This window comes from Penicillium cinerascens (genome assembly GCF_028974065.1).
Source record: "Penicillium cinerascens strain IBT 15544 chromosome Unknown contig_1_segment0_segment0, whole genome shotgun sequence".
NCBI classification, from domain to species: Eukaryota; Fungi; Ascomycota; class Eurotiomycetes; order Eurotiales; family Aspergillaceae; genus Penicillium; species Penicillium cinerascens.
The window spans coordinates 260,759-284,233 of NW_026695287.1; the positions used below are offsets into that span (position 1 = coordinate 260,759).

Sequence of the window (23,475 nt, forward strand, 5' to 3'; positions counted from 1 at the left end):
AATTGTTGTCTGCTGAAACCCATCCCGTATAATAAAATAAGAAAAAAGTGCCTTCAAGTGGTATACAATGCATCAGAGCCAGCAAAATTGCTCAAGTAGAACAAGCAGGTGGCCACGAGAGAGAAGACCACCGCAAACCAGGCTGCGATCAAAAGACCGCCTAAGCTTGCATAGATTCCCAGAGCTTGTAAGGTATCCTGTATAGCTATCTTAACGGGCACATAAATAGCCGTAGCAGTGATGGATGCACATAGCAGGAAAACGGAAGCAAACTAAATCACCGTCAATATATTACCTAGGCCCTGTCTCCTGTAGACTTACTAATGAGAAAACGCGAGTGAGCACTTTTGGCCATGTTGAAGATATCCGCGGAAGATGAATATTTCTCCAATTTAAAATAAGCCAAATAGCTCCTGACAGAATTGCCAGAGCAGTGGCCGCAGTTCCGATTATGTAAGCTAAAATAGCGAATTGTGATGCCCTGTGATAAGTCTCGGGGAGCTTTTTATCCCTGCTTGAAAGCACAGAATTAATAGTACCTGCGAATGACCCAAACAAGCTCAATAGGTCGAATGAAAAAGAATCGCTGACCATAGAGCAGTTGGAGTACGAAACAGAACCCCTATTTTGTTGGCAGTAGCTCCGAAGTCCAACAGTGTAGTAGGCAGGGAGGTGAGACTTCAGGTCCTCAGTCAAGGACTGTATATGCTCTCTAGCTTGATTTACCCCATTATCCGCAGTGCTAGATGCTTCTGAGATGCTGCTTGCTGCAATCTTGGTTGCGGTCTCGGCTATATTGGCGGGACCGCCCACAAAATTGGGAGTGTCTATCTCGCCGATGCCAACTGGTTGACGGATATGAAGAGCTTTCAGCTGAGGAAAATCCGTCAAGTTTATCTGTTGCATCCATTAAAATCCCATAGTCTGATTATATGAGACTTGGAGGTCACCTTCATAAAATAGAAACTTGGTGGTGAAGATGTCGACGAGCACCCATCGAATATTATTGCAAGAGGTATAAATGCAATACTAGAGAATGCCAATGCTATCCAAGCAAACACCTGGCTTTTCTGGGCGTGAGATAGCATTGAGATAATAACTTTCTTTCTGAAAGATTTGTAGATTTGCTTTTGGGAATATAGTCTAAAATAGTGGAATCCGTTCATTATAAGATAAGTTTCGGGATACTTGAGTAATGGAAGAAGCAAATTCTGTCGGCCTGTCAAGGATTTGAGGCTTAGTATCTTATGGAAACGTATCAAGCGTTGAAATAAGCTGGCTGGCCATTAGAACTGTTGCTACGGCAATGTTGACATGTGCATGAAAAAGAACGCCCTCAGCTTTTGGGTTGCCACAAGGTGTTCACGGCCCTACATTCCTGAGAGAGGAAATAGGTAGTGAGAACTTCACTCCAACTTATATAAAATTGAAAGCCGTTCATTTTCCTGACCAGAAGATATCCTCCAGCGTTGAAGAAAATAAGCTTGTGTGCATAGGGCTCTGTGCATTAGAAAGCTACTAGGTTCTTTACACCAAAGTTCTTGAAGGTGGCCAGTTGAGATATATTCTTCATTTCCCTTAAATTGAACTCCAATATCCTTTCATCATTAAGATCATGGTCTTTTGACTATGCGGTTTTGCCAATTTCTCGTAATGGCATGTGCCATTGGTGCTCGAGCTATGGTGCGGATTCATCAACATCATCACACAGCAACTACTGTATCAGAAGATTCTTTGTCTTCTTTACAGGAAGTGGCTCCTGAGTATAATACTAGACCTAAGAGGTCCTACATCACAACCGGATTCGGTGGCAGAACAGAATCCTCTGGAAGCGGTGTCAGTTATAAGGGAAATGTCGGCAAGCCGTACGGTAGTAACATTATCGAAGTGTCATCCATGGATGCCAAAAAGTACCAATACGTTGTGCAGTTTGATGGCCCCCAAATAGGACAATGGACTCTAGTCATTTGGAACAAAATTGGTCCTGACGGCCTAGTTGATGGATGGTTCGGCCACGCTTGCAAAAGTTTTACCCTCGCTCCGGGGCAGACCCTATATATAGCCTTTGCTGAGGACTCCCAAGGTGGCTGGACGGCTGCCCCAGGCCCTTACATACCGACAGATTCCTACGGCGGCTATGCTGCAACGTGGGGTGAATTTGCCTTTGGCTCCAGCATTAACTGGGGCTGGTCTGGGTTTGATGTTTCAGCGATCGCTGCTCAGAATGCGGGGCTCGAGGTTCAAGGCATGAAGATTTGTGATAACCTTATTGGAACATGCTCTTTCATAAGCCCCAAGGCTTCAAAGTCCGACAACGCTTATCTTTACAACAATAGAGAAGTGGACGGTATTGGTGGTAACGTTGCCCCAGGACCAGTCAGACTTGTTGTTACTCTCGATTATCAAGGCTGAGGTGTATCAAATTGATGACAACAGTGGATATGTGTATGTGTGCGCGCGCGTAGCCCCTCGCCGAAATTGAGCCACTTACCACTAGGCTGAGCGTGGATACGTATTTTGACCTAGCGGTTATTGTCGGATCGCGGGATACCTCTGTGGAGATGATCTATATCTAGTACATCAGTCTTGGCATAATACAATTGGCATTCCGAGTTGATCCGGTTTACCATACGAAACTAAGATTGCGTTTGGGTAGCCTCTGAGTGTGCGCTGATACCTGCTGGCGCCTGAATGGCCTGCGACTTGTTTCCCGACTGGACCAGGACTTGAGCTGGGGATTTGAGGAGCGCAACAATGAATTCTTCGTCCGTCATGCTCTCCCACCCGTGTGGACGGCCACGAAAGAAGCTGGAAGAATCATTTCCCACCGCAGTGTCGGTGGCATCCCAGGTTATGCCTTTTTCTGTCGTACGATACCAGTAAACCGGCTTCTCTTCTGTGACAAAGTCCAGCACGGTGTTGGCACCGGCTTTTTATGCCGCGATGAAAGGCTTCAACATCTCGAGCCAGCCTGTATGGGGCCTATTGCTCTGATTAGCAATCTGTACGTAGGATCTTGTCTCGAGCAATATCTACATGTCCACCACCCGCTTGGAGGCACCGTCATCAGTGTGATCAGATGAAAGGGGTCCAACGTAATGTGATTCTCCGTAGTCATTCCACGAGATTATTTCTACAAAAAGAGGACGAAGTTCTAAAACCTCTTTCCAGCGGTTGAACCAAAGAAGACTGGAAGAGAATACCCAATTCTTGCTGTAGGGGACTTCCCCACCAAAATGGGTTGAGAACCAACCCGAAACGGCTTAACTGGAAAAGGGCGTTCTGATCCTCATCTCTACAGATCATGAGAGAACAGGGGAAACAATGCTCTTGAAAATCTATGAGCTTTATTGAGGGGGGTTATCTTTCAGCCATGTCTCAACTTAAAATTGTTTAATAGTTCTTTCATGGTCATTTTATAGCTCATACACACCTGTTGACCGCTCCAAAGAACCCCCACAAAGCTGAGATCCTGCACATGATTTCGCCGCCTTCAGGGTACCTTCGTCTTGACTTGGATCTCAGTCTCCAACAAGCACTGGGCTAAGTATGGCAAGACATGGAAGGAAAAAGAGAGTAAATGCGCTCAAACGTTTTCGCGAACAGACAGCTTTTTCAATATGGAATACTATTCCCGCCCTTCGGAAGACCTCAAATATGTGCAGATAAGTTTGTATTTCTATAGCAAGAGTGAATTCCGCTTAAGTTCGAATGAAACCCGCAAATATTCACTGGTCATGTAGGGACACAACACTGAGGCAGATGGCATGAAGCCGTACAACATATATATGTAATTTTTCGAAAATCAATAATAAAGATAGTCCTTCCACTCCTTTCTGCTTTATCTTTGCTTGCATTCAAGATTCAATTATCGCACATTATGCGCCGGGATTTTTCTCTTTTCCTTGTGTTTTTTTGGCTAAGAAGTGTAACTCTTGCTTCCAATTTGGCCAAGATTTCTTCAGAGAATGGTGCTGTTTTCGCCACCAGTCGAGACTATACGACCGGATATCGCTCGGTAGCATATTTCGTTAATTGGGTCAGATCTTATCCCATCTACTTGGCTATATATCTGACAGAAATTCAATTGACAGGCTATTTACAGCCGAAAATTTAACCCTCAAGACCTTCCAGTCGAGCAACTCACACATGTTCTGTATGCATTTGCTAACGTGCATGCGGAGACAGGAGAAGTATATTTGTCAGACTCCTGGGCTGATCTTGAAAAGCGCTACCCTAGCGATTCTTGGAATGAGAACGGAAACAACGCTTATGGATGTATAAAGCAGTTGTTCTTACTCAAGCAGAGAAATCGCAATTTAAAAGTGCTGCTTTCTATCGGCGGGTGGTCATATTCTAAGAATCTTGCAGCCTCACTCGGTACCGATGCTGGCAGAGAAGCTTTCGTTTCGTCCGCCGTGAATCTTGTCAGGAACCTGGGCTTTGATGGTCTCGATATTGATTGGGAAGTAGGCTCATTGAAGATTTGGGAATGAGTGGGATTTTGGCTAAAATGGCCACAGTATCCTGCCAACAACACTCAAGCAGAAAATATGGTAGCTTTGCTCAAAGCACTGCGCACGGTAGGCTTTGTCTGATCCAATGAATGATCCCTTTTGACTCACTCGCCTTAGGCCCTTGATAATTACAGTACGGCCCATGCAGACGGTTACCATTTTTTGATAACAGTCGCATGCCCAGCCGGTCAGTCCAGTTGTATATCGTCATTTCATAATATTGACCGAGATTTCAGGTCCGAGTAAATACCAGAAGCTCCATGTCACGGAAATGGACCAGTACACTGATTTCTGGAATTTGATGGCCTACGATTACTCTGGAAGCTGGGATAATGCCTCCGGACATGATGCCAACATTTACCCATCCATTGATAATGGTCTCAGTACCCCGTTCAATACGGAGGAAGCCATCGAATTTTACACAACCAATGGTGTAGATGCCAAAAAGCTCGTACTGGGGATGCCACTATACGGCAGGTCTTTTTTGGACACTGACGGACCAGGCAAAAGTTACAATGGGGTGGGAAGTGGTAGCTGGGAAAATGGCGTTTGGGATTACAAAGCCTTGCCTCTGAAAGGTTCCGACGTCAAATTCATGGAGCAAACAGTCTCTAGCTACAGTTATGACCATACCCAGCGCATGATGGTCAGCTTCGATACACCCCAAGTAGCTCAGAAAAAGGCACAGTATATCATGAAAAAAGGTCTCGGAGGGGGAATGTGGTGGGAGAGCAGCAGCGACAAAACAGGCCCTGACAGTTTGATCAGTACCGTATGTGTGAAATAAGCTCACCAAACCCTGCTGATGCTAACTAGGTGAATGTAGGTCATTACATCGTTTGGAGGCATTGGCGCCTTGGAAAAAAGCCAGAACCAGCTCAATTATAACGCTTCTGAGTACCTTAACATTAAGAATGGGTCTAAATAGCATAGTGGCATTTCATAACCCCTGTCTTTTTTTCTACAAGCTTTGATTTATTTGATGTCGTAGTGGGACTCTCACTGTTATGAATCAGGATCGAAAAAGCAGCAAAAACATTGCGAAGATGGCAAAATGCTATCAAAGTAGTCCGGCTCTACAATAGAAATCCAAAACTCTGTGAAGCAATCCATTGTTATGCCCTCTGCACGTTCCGGGCAGCCTTAATTATTTTCTTAACCTCTACTATTGCGTTCAAGTCTCGCATAACCTTAGCACTCATTGATTTCATCAAACTTTCTAGGCATGGCTAGTTACAGTAAATGCTGGAAATTTTTTAAGTGACCTCCCGCTGTCAAGAGGGACAGAATGAGATAATCTAGCTAGAGCGGGTCATCTATTTCCACAGTCTTGGACCATTCCGTTAGATAGAGCTCGCCTTCGCTTTCTGGTAGGAAGGCAATGTCTCCTTAAGCTGGCTAAGGAAAGGGAGGCGCTGGGGTTCAATGCTTAAGCATGACAAAGACTTAATAGAACACATGACGAATATCGTTGCCAAGATTTCGATCCATGCTGTATGACACGAATGATCCGACTGTAGAACCAAACTGTACCAGAAGGCAAAAGGATCGACTGTATGCCGCCGAAGGACGGAGCCCCAACCACGTGGCCCTGACTCAAACCAGAACACGTTCCAAACTGTCCCCAGTCCACTCGCAACCTCAAACCCGACAGCCCCGACCTTACCATCCAAACGAACCGCCCCACACCGCAACGTGAAACCTCTCTTCCGCATCTCAACCACCTACTCAACCATCGCAGCCAGAGCTATCTCATTCCAACGTCAGCTCCTCACTGGTATCACGCCCCACCAGCTTGCTCAAAATGGGCTCTACCACCAAGTCCGCGCCGGAGTGAGCGACACCGCTTGCTGCTTCACCTGTGAGGCCGTGGTCCCGCTGATGCCATCCAGGAAAACCCAAAATACACAAAGAAGACTGCTTATGGCAAGTTATTGCCATGACCTTAAACTGTTTATACCGTCTCCACTTCTTCACTCCCACACACCCTTTTCCGCAAACCCATCTGGCCAGATCTCCGCTGCCGAATCTAGCTCTCGACCCAACCCTACAATCGTGAACCAAGCGGAACACGACCTCAGACTTCTGTCGAGTTACCACCCGCCAGGATCGAATCAGTACTGCTGCTAGCACCGCGACCAGCCACCGTTCCTCCATAACCTATCCAACCCACCCCGAAGATCACATCTCCCACGTGTCAAAACAAACCTACGCCTCTGTTCTCCAGCAACCCACCACATCTTTACCGCCACCGACGACTAGACCTCAACTCACACCTCTTAATCCCCCAGTTACAATCGAAGAACTTCGCCGCCGTTTTCACAACAAACCGTCGCCATTTGAGCTTGAGAAAAGAAAAACGAAACGCCAAAAGACCACATCCGTCGCCCAATCGTTGTCTAGGTTCGTGAACTCAGCATGACCAGCATTCACTCGATTTCTGCTGGAGATGCAGCCAGCTGCGGACAACTATTGGCCGCCTCATACGGGAACTCATCCTAGCCGCGCCAGGAGGGCAGCCTAATAGCGCAAAAGGCAAGGAGGCCACGACAGGCTTTTCCAGGTGAGGCTCAAAGTTCACCGTCAGGAAGCTTGGAACAATCTCGGGGATCACTCAGAATGTATTTAGAAAGCAGTTGTAGCCTGCATATCGCTTTTCATTGCGAGGGGTCAGTGTAATTGAAATCCATCCATCCATCCCTCCATGCTGTAAATAAGCTGTTAGTAAACTCAGCGTTCTTTGTCTGATTTGCAAGAGGTGATGTCAGACTCTGGGAATTCTCCGAAGGGATAGAGCCAAATTAGAAGCTAGGTCACGAATTAAATACAGTTGCTGATTCGGCAAATCTTCGTCAAGCTTTTCTTTCAAACATCTTGAGCCAGGAATTCCATCGTGAAGTGAAACGGCAGAACTTGAGTTAGACTTGACAAAAGAGTGATATAGGTTCAGGGCAATGCTCCAAAAGTGTAACCTGGACTTTCCAACAAACTGTTGAAAGAATTGAGACATTCTATAGATATCATTGGATCCTTGTTTGATATTGCAACAAGACGCCGATTCGCATGAACCGATTACTTTTGAATACCATGTCTGAAAGTATACAGCTCCTTCAGAGCCAGTTGGGCTTTTTCTTCTTGGACACTCAGAGCCTGAATTGCGTTTCGTAGTTCTTCGGCCACCAGGTGAGCGGATTGAAAGTCGCAAGAAGAAACGTTTTTATTATACTGATAAACCTGAAACAAGTCTTCGGAAGCCTGACCCACTAGATCCTGCAGCCGTTTAAGAGAGTCGTAACAAGCACGGTAGTAAGTATTCTCAACCTGCTGTCGGCCGATTTCCCGAACTATCTCGGCAATATCCTCCATTGTGTTGCAGTCGAGAGTATAAGAATGAGGTAGAATTTTGGTATTTCTACGGCTTTTCATGGCTTATAATGAAGTAGAGTTTGGCCACACCGGCATCAGTTTTGAATTTGCATCCAAATCGTAGCATGAAATATTATTTGGTTGTCTAGGCTGGCTGTTTTTTTGGCTTTCTAGAGTGCTTGACAGAGGGCTCAAATAAAGGAGCCCGCAATGTTTTAGCCTACGGACAAGGCACGAATACTACTCTAGATATTTTAGCCTTCAAGGTGAACTTCAATAAACTTAGTAAAGATGAGGACAAGGTGAAGCTCTTGGGTCTCGTTCATTTTAAAAATTCTGAGTTCCAGAAGAGCGTTGAAGACTGAGTGGTCTCTAAATGTAATATTATTTCACAGCGCCAATAATGTTTCCTGAAGCTAGACCTTTGCGAAAAATTCGAAGGTAGATAAAGGGAGTGGTTTTATTGGGGTTGCCTCACAATGCCTGTAGCCTCACCATGTCTGTAGTTAGCCTCACGTGATATCTACACCGACATTTCTGAGGGCCTCTTCCTCCTACAACTGCCTCACGAGAGTCAGTTGCTGGCCTCTGCGGGTAGCTCGTCATCTCTCACGCAGTCAAATGTCAATTTTGTCCCTCCCACCTTCCCTCTGTATATAGAATCCACTACAATACAGACACATTGCCCCCCTACAAGGGAGCGCGGACGGGGCCTATCTGACGCTACGGTCTATGACCGCAGCGACAGGTGACCCGTTGCGGCCAAACTAAACTCTTCTTGCTCTCCTTGACTGCGTGAGGTCACCAATAAAAATCGATTTTACGTTGGAACTTTTACACCGCTCCTTCCCCGCTCCTAAGGTACTAAGCGATGGAGTCGATAATTCTCCTGAAACCAGTCAGCGCATGTCCCGAAGCCTCCGTGCAGTGTGATGACCAAAGTGCTAATCAACTGGCTGTCATGCTCGGTGCGTTCTGGTGAGCGACCTTGCATGAATGCGAAGTGATGGAGTGAGCATCTCTGAACCAATAATGAGCTGGGATTTGCCACCGTGATAATTTACCGCAGTGTTCAGTTTGTTTCAAAGAAATAATTCACCAGTGGAACAATAGCACTTTCACGATGGTCAGAAATAAAATACCACAATTCGCTGGCTTGCCGCCGGTTTTTAAGTGGGGGCTGAACTTCATCGTATTTGTGGTTTAAAGGCCCGGCTGACTCAATAAGATAATTCCATTTTATTACCTTACCTTGCTACCTCAAGATAATCATCGCCTCGGTTTTCATGGTGAAACTCCCGAAGACTCCATAATTAGCGTAATGCGATCAATCAATTTCGCTTCACAAGGAAGCATCAAGCTCCGCAGCACTATGGAAGGCGTTCCGAAAAGCCCCTTTCGTGTCAGCAAGGAGTTAGAATCTTTGAGCGAAACTCTCTAATCGCTTCGTGAGAAAGCTAGCATCACAGATACCAACATATAGTCGTAGTCAAACCTGGCTGGAGGGTCCAAGGTCCGGACCCTCCACCCGCTACGGGTCCCTTAATGAGGGTCCGTTTTTGCATAAGCGTGTATAAGACACCATTTAAAGAGCAGAAAATTACCTATTAAGGCCTATTTAAGCCTCAAATAATTACCTAAGAGAGTTCAAGGTCAAAATTTGGACCCTCCTTGGCGCCTTGACGGGTCCAAATTGAGAGTGAGTGTCAGGTCTAGTAGTAGTAGTAGTAGTAGTAGTAGTAGTAGTAGTAGTAATAGTAGTAGCGTTCATTCACCCCGACTTCTTCCGAAGCGGTATGCGGGTTATAGCAATGATATATTCATTTATGTACACATAGGTTGTTCCGCTTTCTGAAAACTGATTAAGAGCCTCGTCAAAGCTGGCCGTGGCCCAATTGCCGTTCGTGGGGTTAGACCCTCATGGCGCACGACTGCAAAACCGTTGTGACATCTCAGCGAAGTCTAGCCCAGCCTCCAGCGTCCTAGCCCGCGACACGCTGTCTGGATTACCTCTCAAATTCTTTTGAGCCTCCCTGCGGACCCGAGACGCTGCGGCGCAGCTTAAAGGAAGCCAAATTAAAAGCATGAATAGCTCGCTCAGCAAAGCTGTAAGGCTTCGTTTATGGATAACGACAACCAATACTTGCGATTACATGAAACCATCAAAAATTAATGGGAGTGATCAAGTAGCAGTGGCTATTTCAGTGAATATCGCATCGAACTAGTTGATTGGTGCAATGACTGTAGGCGCTCTTATAACCAGAGCTAAGAAGCATTATCATTTGTTCCAATGAAAGTACGTGTATTTACCATCAGCAGTCAGGTCAGGGCCACGCCTGCCGAATTTACAGCTAAATAAGAAGGCTACGGAAAAATGGAAACCGGATCAACTTCCGTTGGGTTCCTGCCAGTGAAGAGAACGAATTGGTGGGCCTGGCTAAAGAGCAGGCCAGGACCGCGACCCAAGGGGACCCTCTTCTACAAGGACGACCTCCTAGAATAAATCCAACAACCCTGAATATCGCGCAGTCACACGCAGCCACAGGCAAAGGCTTGCCAGATAATGTCGGGAAACACACTAAACGAGTGGACGCAGCACTTCCAGGAAAACACACCCGGCAGCTGTATGACCGCTTATTGTGGAAAGAAGCAAGCGTGTTGGCTCAACTCCGGACTGGAATGGCAAGACTAAATGGATGTCTGTGTCGGATCAACGTGGCAGACACAGATCAATGTGCATGTGGACAGGCAAGAAAGACCGCGCACCGGACGGAACTGCTACAATGTACCAACACCCACACAGAAAACATATCCTCCTTTCTGGAAGAAAAATCTCCTTCCGATGATCAAAACTGGACGCCGAACTTAGAAGAGATACGGGCTGCAATACGTTTTGCTATCGCCACGGGACGGCTCAAGGCCATTTAACCATGTTGACGAACACAAATCACTCCCTCTTCCCGATCTAAGTCACCAATCACCTCGTGTTAGAAATGGTAGACGCGATTCAACTGCCGAAAATAGGATGTTGAACACTTGGAGAAGCGCCTTCAAGAAAGCTTACTAACAAAGTTACTAACCCACGAGGGTCCGCTGAAATACTGCTTGCTGGAAATGACATATATTGCAAGTTTTTACGTATGGGCTTTAAGGAGACATGGTACTGTATATATTAAGACATGTATTGACAGATTAATGATAGTTGCCCTTTTGGATTAGCCATCGGGCGCTAATAAACTCTATGTTTGTGTGCGTGTGTGTATGTACTGTAACTAATGCATCAAATCCAACGAGAAGTAGGATTCCATATTCGAGAAAGATTCCATTGAGACTTCCACTTTTGCTCTGCTTTGGCCTCCTGGACTCTAGACTTTTCAAGCTGTTCACGAAGGAGGTGAACCGCCAGTAGAACATGTAAGTTACTGACGGGTACTTCCTCGGGCTCATCATAGAATTGTGGCGTAAGATTCTGAATCACACCAATCACTGACTTTGAAAATTCATGGAAGTTTTCAAGGCATGATTGAAAAAATTCGTTTTCACACTTCTGCTCCTCCCATTGACGGAGCTTTTCGTAGCGTGATTCGGGGAGTGATCGTCTATGTCCAGACTTCGAATTTTGCAACCGAATTGTAGTAGTCTCTAAAGCCATTGTTGAGCCATGAGCCATGGCAATCTGATGATCAAGAGAGTTGATTTCCGGCAAATCATGTTTCGCAGAGAGAGCGATTGCAGCATGTGACGTCAGGAACAGTTTGGGAGAGTCGGCCGATCGGCTATAGATGCTGGAACTGTCATCGCTGATTATACGGTCATCGCTCATTTTGAAATAGCCGGCTATCAAAGGATTAAAGCAAGCGGGATTTAGTCGCTTTAAGAACTGGATGCTACAAGTGTCGTTTGAACTTGACCACCTCAGATAGCTGAGCGTATAGTCTGTTCCACTATCTGGAGGCTTTGTTGTTGATGTATGAGGATTTTATTTTGTTTTCATGGTTTCAGCTCATTGATAAACAAATAATGTTTTCAGATCGAGGAGCGAATTGAACTAGAGATAATAACAGACGCACCGATCATTAAATAGAAGCATCTATCTACCTTTTGCTTGATACGGGGAAGCCTTTCGCTAGTATTCCTCGCAATGAACTCAAGGTGAATTGCGTCCCAAATAGCGGATTAGCCTCGTAAAGTTGACTGACTTTCAAAGTGACCAAACTTTGGCTCTCGTAATTCTAATTCAACAACAATTTCAGGAGGCAATAACGACTTATGTTTAAACCAATCGCTGGGTATTCAGCGTGTTGCTCCAAAGTTGCTATTCGTTTGATCTCCTAGCAAGCCAAGCTACTATTAATGTGCATGCCGCTAACCATACACCTTGACAAATATGACTGTTGCGCTCATAGTTTTCAGTACTGAACTGAGAGTGCTGAATTGAATGTGCTGAATTGAATGTGCTGAATTGAATGTGCTGAATTGAGAACCCCCCGAATGGCGGCAAGGAAGGCATAACAATTGAAATCCAATATTCGGCTGCTTTTTACCTGCACTTATATGTGTAATTTGGGCAACAGCACATTCGGACCAGCACAAATAGTGAGCATACACATTTTGCCCGTGTGATCAGACGCAATTCTGGACAGATTATTCGTGGCTATCTATTTGGACAAAGCAAAAGCTTCGAGCGCAGACACCAACTGGAGTCGACCGCCCGCAAGAAAGATAGCATATCATCAAAGCAAGCTATCGACATTGATTATCTTGAGGGTTTTTTGAAGAACCATAATCATGTCAGGCAACTATGTTTAGAGATTGTGGCCACCCTCAGACCGCTTGGTCCTTCACCAAGCACGGTAAATGTATTGTCAAGGAATATTTTAAATTCCGGGTTGGATACAGAAATTGTTGAATTGATCGTGCGAAATGCTGAACAGAACGCAGACGGCCACGAACGATCATTATTGCGGCATATTCATGCTCAACTGGACCAAATGGTGGATGGGTCTGCCAAAAAGATGCATCAGGCAATTGTCACTGGTTTCGAGACAGTATTGGAGTATGAACTTCGGAGATACTCTATTGATATAGGGAACATGCGGATACCGCTACAAACCCCAACTCAGCTCGAGGTAAGCTATTCGATAGCATGGTTTTGGGAGGATGAGCTAGCTATCAAAGGAATGAAGTTGCCAGAAAACTATGCATCCAAGACTGGATTGTGGATAAACGATGAGGTCAAGGAAAGTCTCGGAATATCTTATGTATACAAACGAACTGGTTGAACCAAGAGAGTGCTAGCCTAGCTTGCAATAGCACTGTATCGTCACAAAGAATATCAACCATCTAATTATTTAATATCCGAGACCATGGGTAGTATGTTAGGGGGCAGATACCGTTGGGATTGCGATTCCATAAGCCACCTTTGCGGTGAAAGGCCTGCGTGCCGGAAATAGCCTTTAGTACTGTCTACTCTCAGCTTAGCCTGATATGGTATCTTTCGTGATGAGGTTCTCTAAGCCCAAGAGAAACCTCAGAAGTGAAGACCGGCAGTGCCATTCCCGCACAGGATGAGAGGGGGAATCGAAATCACCCAGCAGATCATCAAGTTACAAGGCGTCAGTAGGCCCTCCGCACATGATTTGCAGAGATCCACTATAGGTTTCCAACCAATTCCACTGAATTCTTGTCCTCATCATGCAAAATTACGTAGCAAGGTATTGTACCATATAGTGTGCATTTTACGGTGTCCCTCAATTTAATGCAATCCCCTCAATGACGGATCTGCGCTAAGGCCTGGGCGGTGGGGCTAGAAAAGAGTTATCGTTTGTGTATTGGTCAAGCCAATTTCGAGAAGTGGTCTCGGAAACCTGTATATTGAAAGACGTCCAATCAGAACCAATCATTCTCGGATTCGTTTTCCGGGAATCAAGTTATAAGAGTGCGGAGGTACTGTAAAACTGATTTCGAACATTGCTTTCGCTTGGAAAATATCTTGAAGATACAAGCGCATACACTCCACCATAGTGCCTGGCTCTTAAAGTAAGAGATAATACAACCCTCTTCCTCCTCCAAGAGCAGGCCGGAAAACTCCTAATGCGTACTAGAACTGCTTAGTATCTAGGGGTTTGAGAGACAATTGAAAAGTGTAGGTGGGTGCACCAGTTTCGCGACGTACTGTCCCAATACTCTCGTGGCTTCAGAGTAGATGGAAGGTTTTAAAGGCTTTTTTAATCTGGTGAAACCAGTCAAAAGCTCAAATACAAGAGAACCATAGAAAACCATTATGATACTGTAACCTGAAAAACCACCGAGGACAATATGGTACTACACCCATCTCTAGGGCGACATTTTGGAGGGCGACTAGCCGCGAAAGATTAAACATGAAAATTGATGCTTTCCTGTTCTTAAATGAGCCAGTAATTCTATTGCGGTATCTTTCTAAGAGCTTGAAATATGCTCACAAATTGAGGTATATCCAGAACAGTATTGTTGAAGGCGTTCTCCGAGCTTATTATAAATTGACAGCCGCGAAACGTGACACCTTTCTAACTTGTCTTTATGTCATTCTTTGTATTTTTTTAACGTTAAGGTTGAAAGAGTGCGAGACATGTCGCGGAGATCAACAAGAACGCGACGACGTCAATCAAAACGAATAAATACGCCAGAGCAAGCTGATGTCGAATTAGAAGAGCGCAAATCTCTTGATTATCGTGATTCTTGCTTCAAAGGGCATTTTATCGTTCACCTTTGCGACTTAGACTTCGGGCAAAATGGGAATCGTTTGATATATGACGAAGATAACATCTCTCGGTTAACTAATATCCTCAAAATACAGGGCTGCTTACGTTTGAGCAGGCAGTTCCATGTCCCGGTCGTGGTGGATGCAGGAGACTGGGGCTCAAATGTCATACCTCAAGAGCCAACGCTAGTCACTGGCCTGCGCATGAGTCAACTAGAAACTAGCCTGAATTACTCTTTGTTTGCCCTTGACCATGAGAGTGTTATTGCTGCAGCTCGAAACAGGTTCAAGGAGCTCGAGATAGAGGATCCTTGGTGGGTAGCAGATGTATATGTCATTGAAGCAAGTGAGTCAATCAAAAATCAATTTGATGATATCAAAAATTCTGTCTTAGAGTGATTCAACAAACATGCTGACATGGCAATCATCGGTCCATTTTCAAGACAATGACATAGCCCTTCGCAACGAGTTGCTACGTAATCTGCAGGAAAGTTACCCCAACGACCAGCGTCCCTCAGACGGGAGAATCTACCGGAACATTCGCTATTATCAAGGATGCTTGGCAGGTATTCGCAACCAGACTGCGGAGCAATACTGGTGGGCACTTTTAGAGTCTGAGCCCGGAAGTCGAAAGGGTGACTATCTGCGCACCCTCCCCGAGAACCTTCGATCAGCCTTTGATGCTCTCCTCCCGATCACCGGGATCTGGGCCGGTATGAGTATTGGTGTGCTGCACAAATTGAAAGCAATGAAGTGCGATGAGGTATGCTTCTATGTTTTCTCAGTGAGGGGATGAAGGCTCACAGTATATTTCCAGCCGATTGTCTGCTATTTAGAACACATTCGAAGCACATTTAATAGGCTGGTAGATCACGACGATAACCTAATTTCTCTTATTGATGCCGCTTCGGTCAAAATGCTGAAGTCCAAAGTGCCGCGAATCTCCTCGTCTGATCTAAGTGACCTTGAAATGAAAAAGGAAAGCAAGACTTTGTTCCCTTTTCTCGACGACCATCAGCGGGACCTGATCTGGGAAAGACTAATAGAGATTGAATACCCAATTCCGACATTAGAGACCTTCTTTCAGGACATTTTATATCTGGATGTCGGGCAATGTGTCATGCGACAGCTTTGTTTAGCGCCACCCAAAGGGAAGAGTACCATTGACAAGGTTTTGAGAAGCCAGAACAATGGCTTTGTCGCTGGCTTAATATCTAGATCCTACTGGGAGCAAACGGTCCAAAACGAGCAACTCCACGATCTTTGGCGTTTCAGTCTCCAATACGCATTTGAGCTAACCCCTAAAAAGGACCACCATCGTCGCGTCCCGCGAAAAAGTAAAGACAAAGAACGTGCATTCTCCATGAGTGTCAGTGAAGAAATAAACGGTGTACCATCTTTGCTACTTTTGCGTCATTTTCTTATGCTAGCTAGAAATTACGCGTTCGAAGTTCCTGGAAGTGAAATAGATCTTGTGAGCGAGGCTAGAGACCTGCCACGACTACTGCCTTGTGACTTTCCGCCTGGGGACGAAGACGAGGTCGAGACTGAGAGGCGGTCTGGGAAACCTTTTACAGACTCGGTACAAGCTGACAGGTTTGCTCTTTCCAGAGAGTCTTTGAGAGTTTGGGACAGTCGGCGAGTCAGCGCAGGCTTTGTGCGTCGTTCGGTATTTCGAGCATTTTTTTCTTATCTCAACTCTGGAATCGCCGAAAGCCCGGAGTTTAATCTTTCAATGGAGTTTTCCGAAGAAAACAACCTCGCCGTTGATAGTAACGAGCTCGAGCCCATGCGATCGCCAAGTTCCTGGCAGAATATGGTTCCGCTCTCACCATCATTCACGGGAGATTATGGGTCATTTTCTATCGCAGAGCATTCCCAGCCTTTTCACTACCCTCACTTGACTTCTTATTCGCAGCCAGTTGCTCAAAGTACTTAACAGTGGATCGTACCGTCCATACTAAATATTGTGTAATATAGGTCTAGCTCTACTTATGAGGCTCCTATCAAGCCTCACTTCCCTATAATCCGATAAAGTGAATGAAAGTGTAAGATTAACTCCTCTCAAGCCTACTTACAGAAAAAAAAGTCAGGTCATGGGTACTATTAGCATTAATATCCGCCGGTGCATTTCAAGGGTTATAATTATAGAGCTCTCGTTGGAGACATTAAAGAGGTTTCATGAACCGTTTGACACAAACTTATGAAATACGCTTCTGTCGTGTTATAATGTAATTACAAGATGACAAAGTTGCCGCTTATTTCTATGCATACATCAATTTTATCATAACGACCATTAGGTACGAGTCTCGCATGTCCGTAAGACGTTAATTAACCTCTCCCGAAGACTGTGGATTGCTTGTTGATAGAATGCTACCAATAAATCTTCGTTCGCAAATTGGCGCCTCCGGTCTTGCTGTTCCTGGCATAGCCGTATATTTGTGATGGTAAGATTGTGGTGTTTGGCTGCTAATTTATGCCAACGGATGCTTTGCGAGCCATAGGCGTGTTTCAAATACCGACAAAGCTCCACCAATTCATTGGCCTCTATGATCACTTGACTGTATAGAAGGCATCTTGACACATCTCTCGTCATTTGGATTTCGAACTTTCTGCTTGAATGTTTATTAAGGGACGAGACGAAAATTAATATGGGATTGAAAAAATTGCTTATTATTGTAGAAAGATGTCAGTTCTGTCTTTAAGCAGTTGTTTTAAGCTCTAAATGATTCCGCGTCCCCCCAACTCGACTCTATATGAAATTTGTTATTTCGGCAAAACGAAATGGACTAAACCGAAAGTAATCCGATGGACTGCAAAAGTGATTACTATTTACCTCCTGGCTGTTGTTTGTAATTCAACCAAAACCTGATGGTAGATGTTTTCCTCGCCAACTAATCAACACATGCTTTAGGCCAGAAATCTCACCATTTGCGCGCATTGTCATCAAGTAAGATTGATGAGGAGAGGGGGTTACAGTGCAGTACACGTAAACGGATGAATCCATTTATCCGGACCCCCTCGCTGAAGCGATGTCTGACTTAGCTCTTTCTCATTCATGAGAGCCTCTTAAACTAGCTGGCAGCCATAAGATGCCTCTTCTCTTTTCTTCCAAGGCCTTAGAAGCTCTCTTGGGCAAATATAGTCCAGCATAACGTGCGTCACGCTCTTTTGGTTGCTGCGGACGCACAAATTATCATCTGGAAAGCGTAAAACTTTAGCTTATGTAGATGACTGGCAACTCAGCAAGGGCGGGGGGAAAGAGGGGTGTTGATTCCTGGGTGGAGATCCGTATATTCTTCTAGTTTACAGGCATCTCGAAATCGGTTTGACCGATACACTTTTCCAGGCTACGAGCCTGTAATGTAAGTAAACATATTTATATAGAAGGCGGTCTACGCAAAAAGCTATTTTTAGAAACACCCAATCAAAACTCTTTCTTTGCGGATATATTATCCGGTGAAGAAGTTGCATGAGTGTGGAGGTATAACTGACTACCTACCCACTGTATCACGTGAATTCTACTGTAACTAGTCGGAGGTTTTTCGCTATCGACTGTACACTGGGGGCAATCTCGCGGCGACTGTACGTTCGGATATTGCCACAAAGGACTACTGTACGAGGCTGTATCATTCGTGAATTGAGGGTGGAAAACCATTGTGATTGTGTGTCGAACGGATTGGCGGACCCACCAACGGGGGCTCCCGAGCCCCTTACCACGAACACGCAGAGCGCGACATGGAACGACCCAACAGAAAACCTTGAAACAACGACCGCACCCCGCACGAGAAGACGTGCACGTAAAAAGATGATCAGGCCCACATGGTCCCAGCCCCCGCAGAGCCAACCAACGCCGGAACCAGCAGCGGACGAGTGACAACCAAGGAGATCCGGCAGGTCATCGAGCTCCTGCGACACACCATCGACGAGCAAACCACGCTCATACAAGCCACCAGAATCGAACTGAAGCAAGTGAAAAACAACCAGGATGAACTCCAGACCCAAAACGAGAAGCTGCACGGGGAGGTGCAGGCGCTGCGGACGCAGATCGAGGGACTGCGCGGATCGAGCGCGGCACGATCCTGGGCCGCCGTGGCGGCTGACACGAACCAATTTGAACCCCGAAAGACGCGCCGGCATACCGACAAAGAAAAGAACTGTGTTCGGATTAGCACACGGCAATCCCCGGACGACTCACCTGAGACCGAAAACAACGTGAACACCTTTGGCCGCTACCTCTCTACATCCACAGCAAACACCCACATCAGAACAGCTCTGTCGAACGCTGCATCCACGTAAGATGCTCAAGTCGGCGGCATTGGGACCACGAAGACCGGATACGTGATCCGATTCAAAGACGCGATGTCGGCGAAATGGCCCACAACAACAAGGAATGGCTGAATGAGCTAGGCAACGACACAAGACTGGTGATACCGCGCTTTGGAGCGGTGGTACACCACACGCCAACCGACGGACTGGACGTCGAACGAGACAAAGCAGGCGCCATCAAGAAAATCACAGAAGAAAACAACCTCCCGGAACGTGGTTTCCGTATCGAAGACATCACTTGGTTGAAGAAACGAGATAAAGCGCTAGGAGTATTCGGCTCACTGGGAATTTGGTTCGACTCAGCCGAGGGCGCACGATGGATGACTGAGGACGGTCTTCTCTTAGACGAGAGATACACTGGACGAGTGGAAAAGTGCGAGATCAAGAAGAAGCGGTGTTTCCGCTGCCAACGGTTCGGGCATCTGGCGTGGTCGTGCCAGGAGACGCCCCGGTGCGGCCACTGTGCCGGCACGCATTTACGAGCAAGATGCCTACCAGGCGTCCAGAGCACGCTGCCTGGATTGCAGTGGTGAACATCCGACGGGAGATCGATTGTGTCCAACCCCGGCGAACGCACCATCCCTGCGATGTTAGAGAAAAACCTTCATCTTTTACAGCTGAACACCATGAAATCGAGGGCAGGAATGGAAGCCCTCATTAACGACCACCAGAGCCAGGACTTAGACGTGTTGCTCATCCAAGAGCCATCCATCACTGCGTACCGAACCTATGTCAATCACAGTGCGTGGCGACTATACCGACCGACAGTGGCAGACACCGAGGTGCGCATTCGAAGCCTGATTTATGTCAACCGGAGACTGTCCACGTCCTCGCATCGACAAGTGCTATGCAACCACCCCGATCTGACGGCAGTCAAGATCTGGTCCGCCGACACCTAGGTTCTAATTTTCTCCGTCTATATCCCACCGGTGCCGATGCACACGCCCGACGAGGCATCGGCGACAACCATACTGGCGGCCATCCAAGATACTATGCAAGATACCCTCCGAAATAGCTCCAAAGCCACGGGTCTTATACTATCCGGGGACTTCAACCGCCACTATCCGGCATGGGGAGGAAACCACATTCAACCTCGATTTATTGAAGACGCCAGCGAGTTGATCGACTTCTTCTATACATACGCCTTACGGGGGTGTCTTCCTCGCGGCATATCGACGTTTTGGTCGCTGAGCCACCCGGGGAGAAACTCGACCATTGACCAGACCGTGACGAATAGACCCGATCTCCTCGTTAAATGCCATCTCTACCATGACAACTATGGCTCGGATCACCGAGCAATATACTCGGCATGGAGCCTCCGAACACGGCGTAACTCTACCGCCAAGGCACGCAAAGCGTACGACCGAGCCGATTGGGACAAAATCGGGAACGAAGTATAGAGCTTCATGGGACCCTGGAAGGAACCCGACACAACACAGGCACTGGACGCCATGGTAAAAAAGCTCACTCGGGGCACCGTGATGGCCGTTGGTCGTCACACCCCTGACCTGCGACCTTCCCCATACTCGAACGGTGGTTCTCTGCCGACCTAAAATCGCAACAGATAATAGTGAATCAAACACGACGTAAATGGCAGGAGAACTATGCAGAATTCGGTCGAGACGACCCTCGTAGTACGTTCTTCTTTGAGGACATATGCCAGAAGCGACGAGAATAGACGCGAACGATCGAAAAGGCCAAGACATCGCACTGGAAAACATTCCTTGACGAAGTGGGCGAAGGAAGATTGTGGAAAGCTGCTACCTACATGAACCCACGAGACTCGTGGGGCTGCACTCCCGCTCTCAAGGTGGGGGATAAGGAACTGGCCGATAACAAGGAAAAAGCTCAAGCTTTCATGGACTCGTTCTTCCCACCAATGGCGCCTGCGGAGGATGAAACCCCCATAAATGCCCTATCCGAACTGTCGTGGGAACCAATCTCGGACGTTGAAGTCTACCGATCCCTGAAGGCCGCGAAGAGCTTAACGGCGCCAGGCGAAGATGGCCTCCCAACACTAATCTGGAAGCGACTCTGGGCCTACATTAGGAACACCATCACACGGATATTCACAGCGTCTATTGACCTAGGCTACCACCCCCAAAGATGGAGGAGCGCCCGGATCGTGGTGCTTCGGAAGCCTGGCAAACCGGACTACTCGCTCCCTGGCGCGTATCTCCCAATTTCCCTGCTCAACACGCTTGGCAAGCTATTGGAGGCGGTAATGGCCCGAAGGCTATCCTTTTTTGCAGAGAAATACGGGTTGTTGCCAGACACTCAGTTTGGGGGACGTCTAGGACGCACGACGGAGCAAGCTCTCCTGGTGCTGGCTAATGCAATCGACCGAGCATGGTATCGACAGAAGATTGTCACTCTCGTGGCCTTCGATCTCAACGGAGCCTTCAACGGTGTGAACAAAACCAGTCTTGACTTTCGTCTTCGAGCGAAAGGCATTCCCACGGTGCTTAGGCGATGGATCTCCAGCTTCATGAGCGGACGTCAGGCTAATATTGGTTTCGACGACTACCAGAGCGCGGTGGCGCCGCTGGAAAATGTAGGGCTCGCGCAGGGATCTCCTCTCTCGCCCATTCTCTTCGCCTTCTTCAATAGCGACCTGGTCGATCAATCGGTCGATTTCGACGGTGGGGCATCGGCCTTTATCGACGATTACTTCCGCTGGCGGGTCGGTTGGACCGCTGAAGAGAACCTGGCCACGATCCAATTCGAGGACATACCACGGATCGAAGCATAGGCCCGGAGGACGGGGTCCTGCTTCGCAGCCGAAAAGACCGAATTGATCCATATCACCAGGAAAAGGAAAGAGCAAGGACAGGGCCAGATCGTCATAAATGGCCAAGTTATCGAGCCGTCCACGACTGCGAAGCTTCTGGGTGTGATCTTTGACCATAAGTTACGGTGGAAAGACTATGTACAATAGGTGGTTAAACGAGCTACCTAAGTCAACATCGCCCTGGGGGGCCTACGATAGCTGCGCCTAGAATAGATACGACAACTCTACGAGGCGTGTGTGACGCTAGTGCTCGACTTCGCGTCGCCAGTCTGGCACGACCCGCTCCGCGACAAGACGCATCTTCGGCACCTGCGTACTGTTCAGCGTACAGCTTTCATCCGAGTGCTTTCTGCTTTCCGAGCAGTGGCCACATCCACCCTCGGCGTCGAGGCGTATGTTCTGCCTACCCATCTTCGTCTTCGACACCGTGCACAGAACATCATCACCAGACTTCACACCCTGCCGCGAGAGCATCCTATCTAGGACGCCCTGTTACGCGCACACCGGCGAAGGAACAATATTGGATCGTACGCCCGGTTTCCACTCGCGGAAGCTTTGAAAACAATGGACCTAGAGAGGCTACGCGAAATCGAAATGATCGACCCCGCTGCCACCTTGGAGATCCGAGGCATTTTCAAAAATCGAAATTGAGCCGGACAAAGAGATTGCCATAGAACGAGCAGAGGTGGCACGATCCACCTCGGACATTGTCGTCTACTTAGACGCTTCGGGACGCCAAGGCCACCTGGGCGCAGCAGCGACGACACTCAATGACAGCACGGAGACAGCGGAATCCCTACAGATTCAGGTGGGGCCAATGGACCGGGGGTCAGTACATGCCGCCGAGCTAGTGGGGATCCTGTATGCCATCAATATCATCAACAAGGCTGCCCTCCAGCGATGGAGGCTAGCCGGCTTGCACACCAGAACTGCGACTATCCTTAGCGACAGTATGTCGGCTTTGCAAGCTATCTAGAACCCGAAAACTAAGTCAGCACAACAGATCATCTACGCCAACTTGCAATCAGCTAAAACACGAAGTCGCAGGGCATCGCAATCCGCCTACAATAGATGCCCGGACACTGCGAGGGGCCCGGTAATGACACCGCAGACCAGTTACCTAGAGAAGCAGCCGTGCCGGGGAAAACCCATTCTTTCGCCCCGTTACTATCTCGCGAGAAGGCCTTCATTCGAAGAGGGATCTACGCTCAGTGGGAGAAAGAATGGAAGGAGTCCAAAACAGGTAGCTACCTCCGAAGGATCGATCACTCACTACCGGCCAAGTACACGAGGCGGCTTTACGGGCCACTACCGAGGAATCAAGCCTATCTGCTGACACAACTGCGGACGGGACACTGTTGGTTAGCCACGTACGCAAAGGCGTTCCGCTTTCGTGACGACGATCTGTGCCTCAGCGGCGAGCGAGAGAGCGTCAGTCACGTTCTATTGGATTGTCCAGATCTGAGAGGTCTGCGACGGGAGCTACGAGCGAAAGTGGGCGACGCTTTCAGTAGTGTGTCGACCTTGTTAGGGGGTTCGGAGGAAGGAAGAAGAGGTAAGCCTAACCATGCCTCGCGTGTCAAGACGGTGGACGCCGTCTTGGATTTCGCAAAGGCATCCCAACGGTTTCAAAGTCGCGCGCCATGAGGGCGGCAATCACAAACGGCATCTAGGCCACGACAGGCCTCGGCGAGGCTCTAAGTTCGTCTAAGAAGTGGTACATTCTACCTGTA

The 23,475-nt window shown here is 47.4% G+C and overlaps 10 protein-coding genes across 10 annotated transcripts; 8 read left to right on the top strand and 2 right to left on the bottom strand.

Annotated features, from left to right (window-relative positions):
- Positions 1 to 1,653: 1,653 nt before the first annotated feature.
- Positions 1,654 to 2,412, top strand: N7498_001674 (Allergen; the record flags this gene model as incomplete). Its single annotated transcript, XM_058448736.1, has 1 exon — positions 1,654 to 2,412. One exon carries the CDS (start codon positions 1,654 to 1,656, stop codon positions 2,410 to 2,412), a length of 759 nt encoding a protein of 252 aa, XP_058311080.1.
- Positions 2,413 to 3,880: 1,468 nt separating this feature from the next.
- N7498_001675 (glycoside hydrolase family 18 protein) lies at positions 3,881 to 5,445 on the top strand (the record flags this gene model as incomplete). The annotated part of the gene is made up of 6 exons (XM_058448737.1): positions 3,881 to 4,039; positions 4,095 to 4,469; positions 4,524 to 4,583; positions 4,635 to 4,704; positions 4,754 to 5,289; positions 5,344 to 5,445. The coding sequence occupies 6 exons, from the start codon at positions 3,881 to 3,883 to the stop codon at positions 5,443 to 5,445; spliced, it is 1,302 nt and encodes a 433-aa protein (XP_058311081.1).
- A 593-nt stretch (positions 5,446 to 6,038) lies between these two features.
- N7498_001676 (uncharacterized protein) lies at positions 6,039 to 6,939 on the top strand (the record flags this gene model as incomplete). Its single annotated transcript, XM_058448738.1, has 2 exons — positions 6,039 to 6,604; positions 6,636 to 6,939. Coding segments are annotated over 2 exons (870 nt in total), but the record flags the coding sequence as incomplete, so codon positions are not given.
- Positions 6,940 to 7,589: 650 nt separating this feature from the next.
- N7498_001677 (uncharacterized protein) lies at positions 7,590 to 7,883 on the bottom strand (the record flags this gene model as incomplete). Its single annotated transcript, XM_058448739.1, has 1 exon — positions 7,590 to 7,883. One exon carries the CDS (start codon positions 7,881 to 7,883, stop codon positions 7,590 to 7,592), a length of 294 nt encoding a protein of 97 aa, XP_058311083.1.
- A 3,280-nt stretch (positions 7,884 to 11,163) lies between these two features.
- On the bottom strand, positions 11,164 to 11,706 carry N7498_001678 (uncharacterized protein; the record flags this gene model as incomplete). Its single annotated transcript, XM_058448740.1, has 1 exon — positions 11,164 to 11,706. The coding sequence occupies one exon, from the start codon at positions 11,704 to 11,706 to the stop codon at positions 11,164 to 11,166; it is 543 nt and encodes a 180-aa protein (XP_058311084.1).
- Positions 11,707 to 14,490: 2,784 nt separating this feature from the next.
- N7498_001679 (uncharacterized protein) lies at positions 14,491 to 16,561 on the top strand (the record flags this gene model as incomplete). Its single annotated transcript, XM_058448741.1, has 3 exons — positions 14,491 to 14,968; positions 15,078 to 15,385; positions 15,440 to 16,561. The coding sequence occupies 3 exons, from the start codon at positions 14,491 to 14,493 to the stop codon at positions 16,559 to 16,561; spliced, it is 1,908 nt and encodes a 635-aa protein (XP_058311085.1).
- A 1,883-nt stretch (positions 16,562 to 18,444) lies between these two features.
- Positions 18,445 to 19,484, top strand: N7498_001680 (zinc knuckle domain protein; the record flags this gene model as incomplete). Its single annotated transcript, XM_058448742.1, has 2 exons — positions 18,445 to 18,917; positions 18,980 to 19,484. 2 exons carry the CDS (start codon positions 18,445 to 18,447, stop codon positions 19,482 to 19,484), a joined length of 978 nt encoding a protein of 325 aa, XP_058311086.1.
- A 93-nt stretch (positions 19,485 to 19,577) lies between these two features.
- Positions 19,578 to 19,850, top strand: N7498_001681 (uncharacterized protein; the record flags this gene model as incomplete). Its single annotated transcript, XM_058448743.1, has 1 exon — positions 19,578 to 19,850. The coding sequence occupies one exon, from the start codon at positions 19,578 to 19,580 to the stop codon at positions 19,848 to 19,850; it is 273 nt and encodes a 90-aa protein (XP_058311087.1).
- A 36-nt stretch (positions 19,851 to 19,886) lies between these two features.
- Positions 19,887 to 20,351, top strand: N7498_001682 (exonuclease/endonuclease/phosphatase family protein; the record flags this gene model as incomplete). The annotated part of the gene is made up of 1 exon (XM_058448744.1): positions 19,887 to 20,351. The coding sequence occupies one exon, from the start codon at positions 19,887 to 19,889 to the stop codon at positions 20,349 to 20,351; it is 465 nt and encodes a 154-aa protein (XP_058311088.1).
- Positions 20,352 to 20,719: 368 nt separating this feature from the next.
- N7498_001683 (RNA-directed DNA polymerase) lies at positions 20,720 to 21,703 on the top strand (the record flags this gene model as incomplete). The annotated part of the gene is made up of 1 exon (XM_058448745.1): positions 20,720 to 21,703. One exon carries the CDS (start codon positions 20,720 to 20,722, stop codon positions 21,701 to 21,703), a length of 984 nt encoding a protein of 327 aa, XP_058311089.1.
- Positions 21,704 to 23,475: the final 1,772 nt, after the last annotated feature.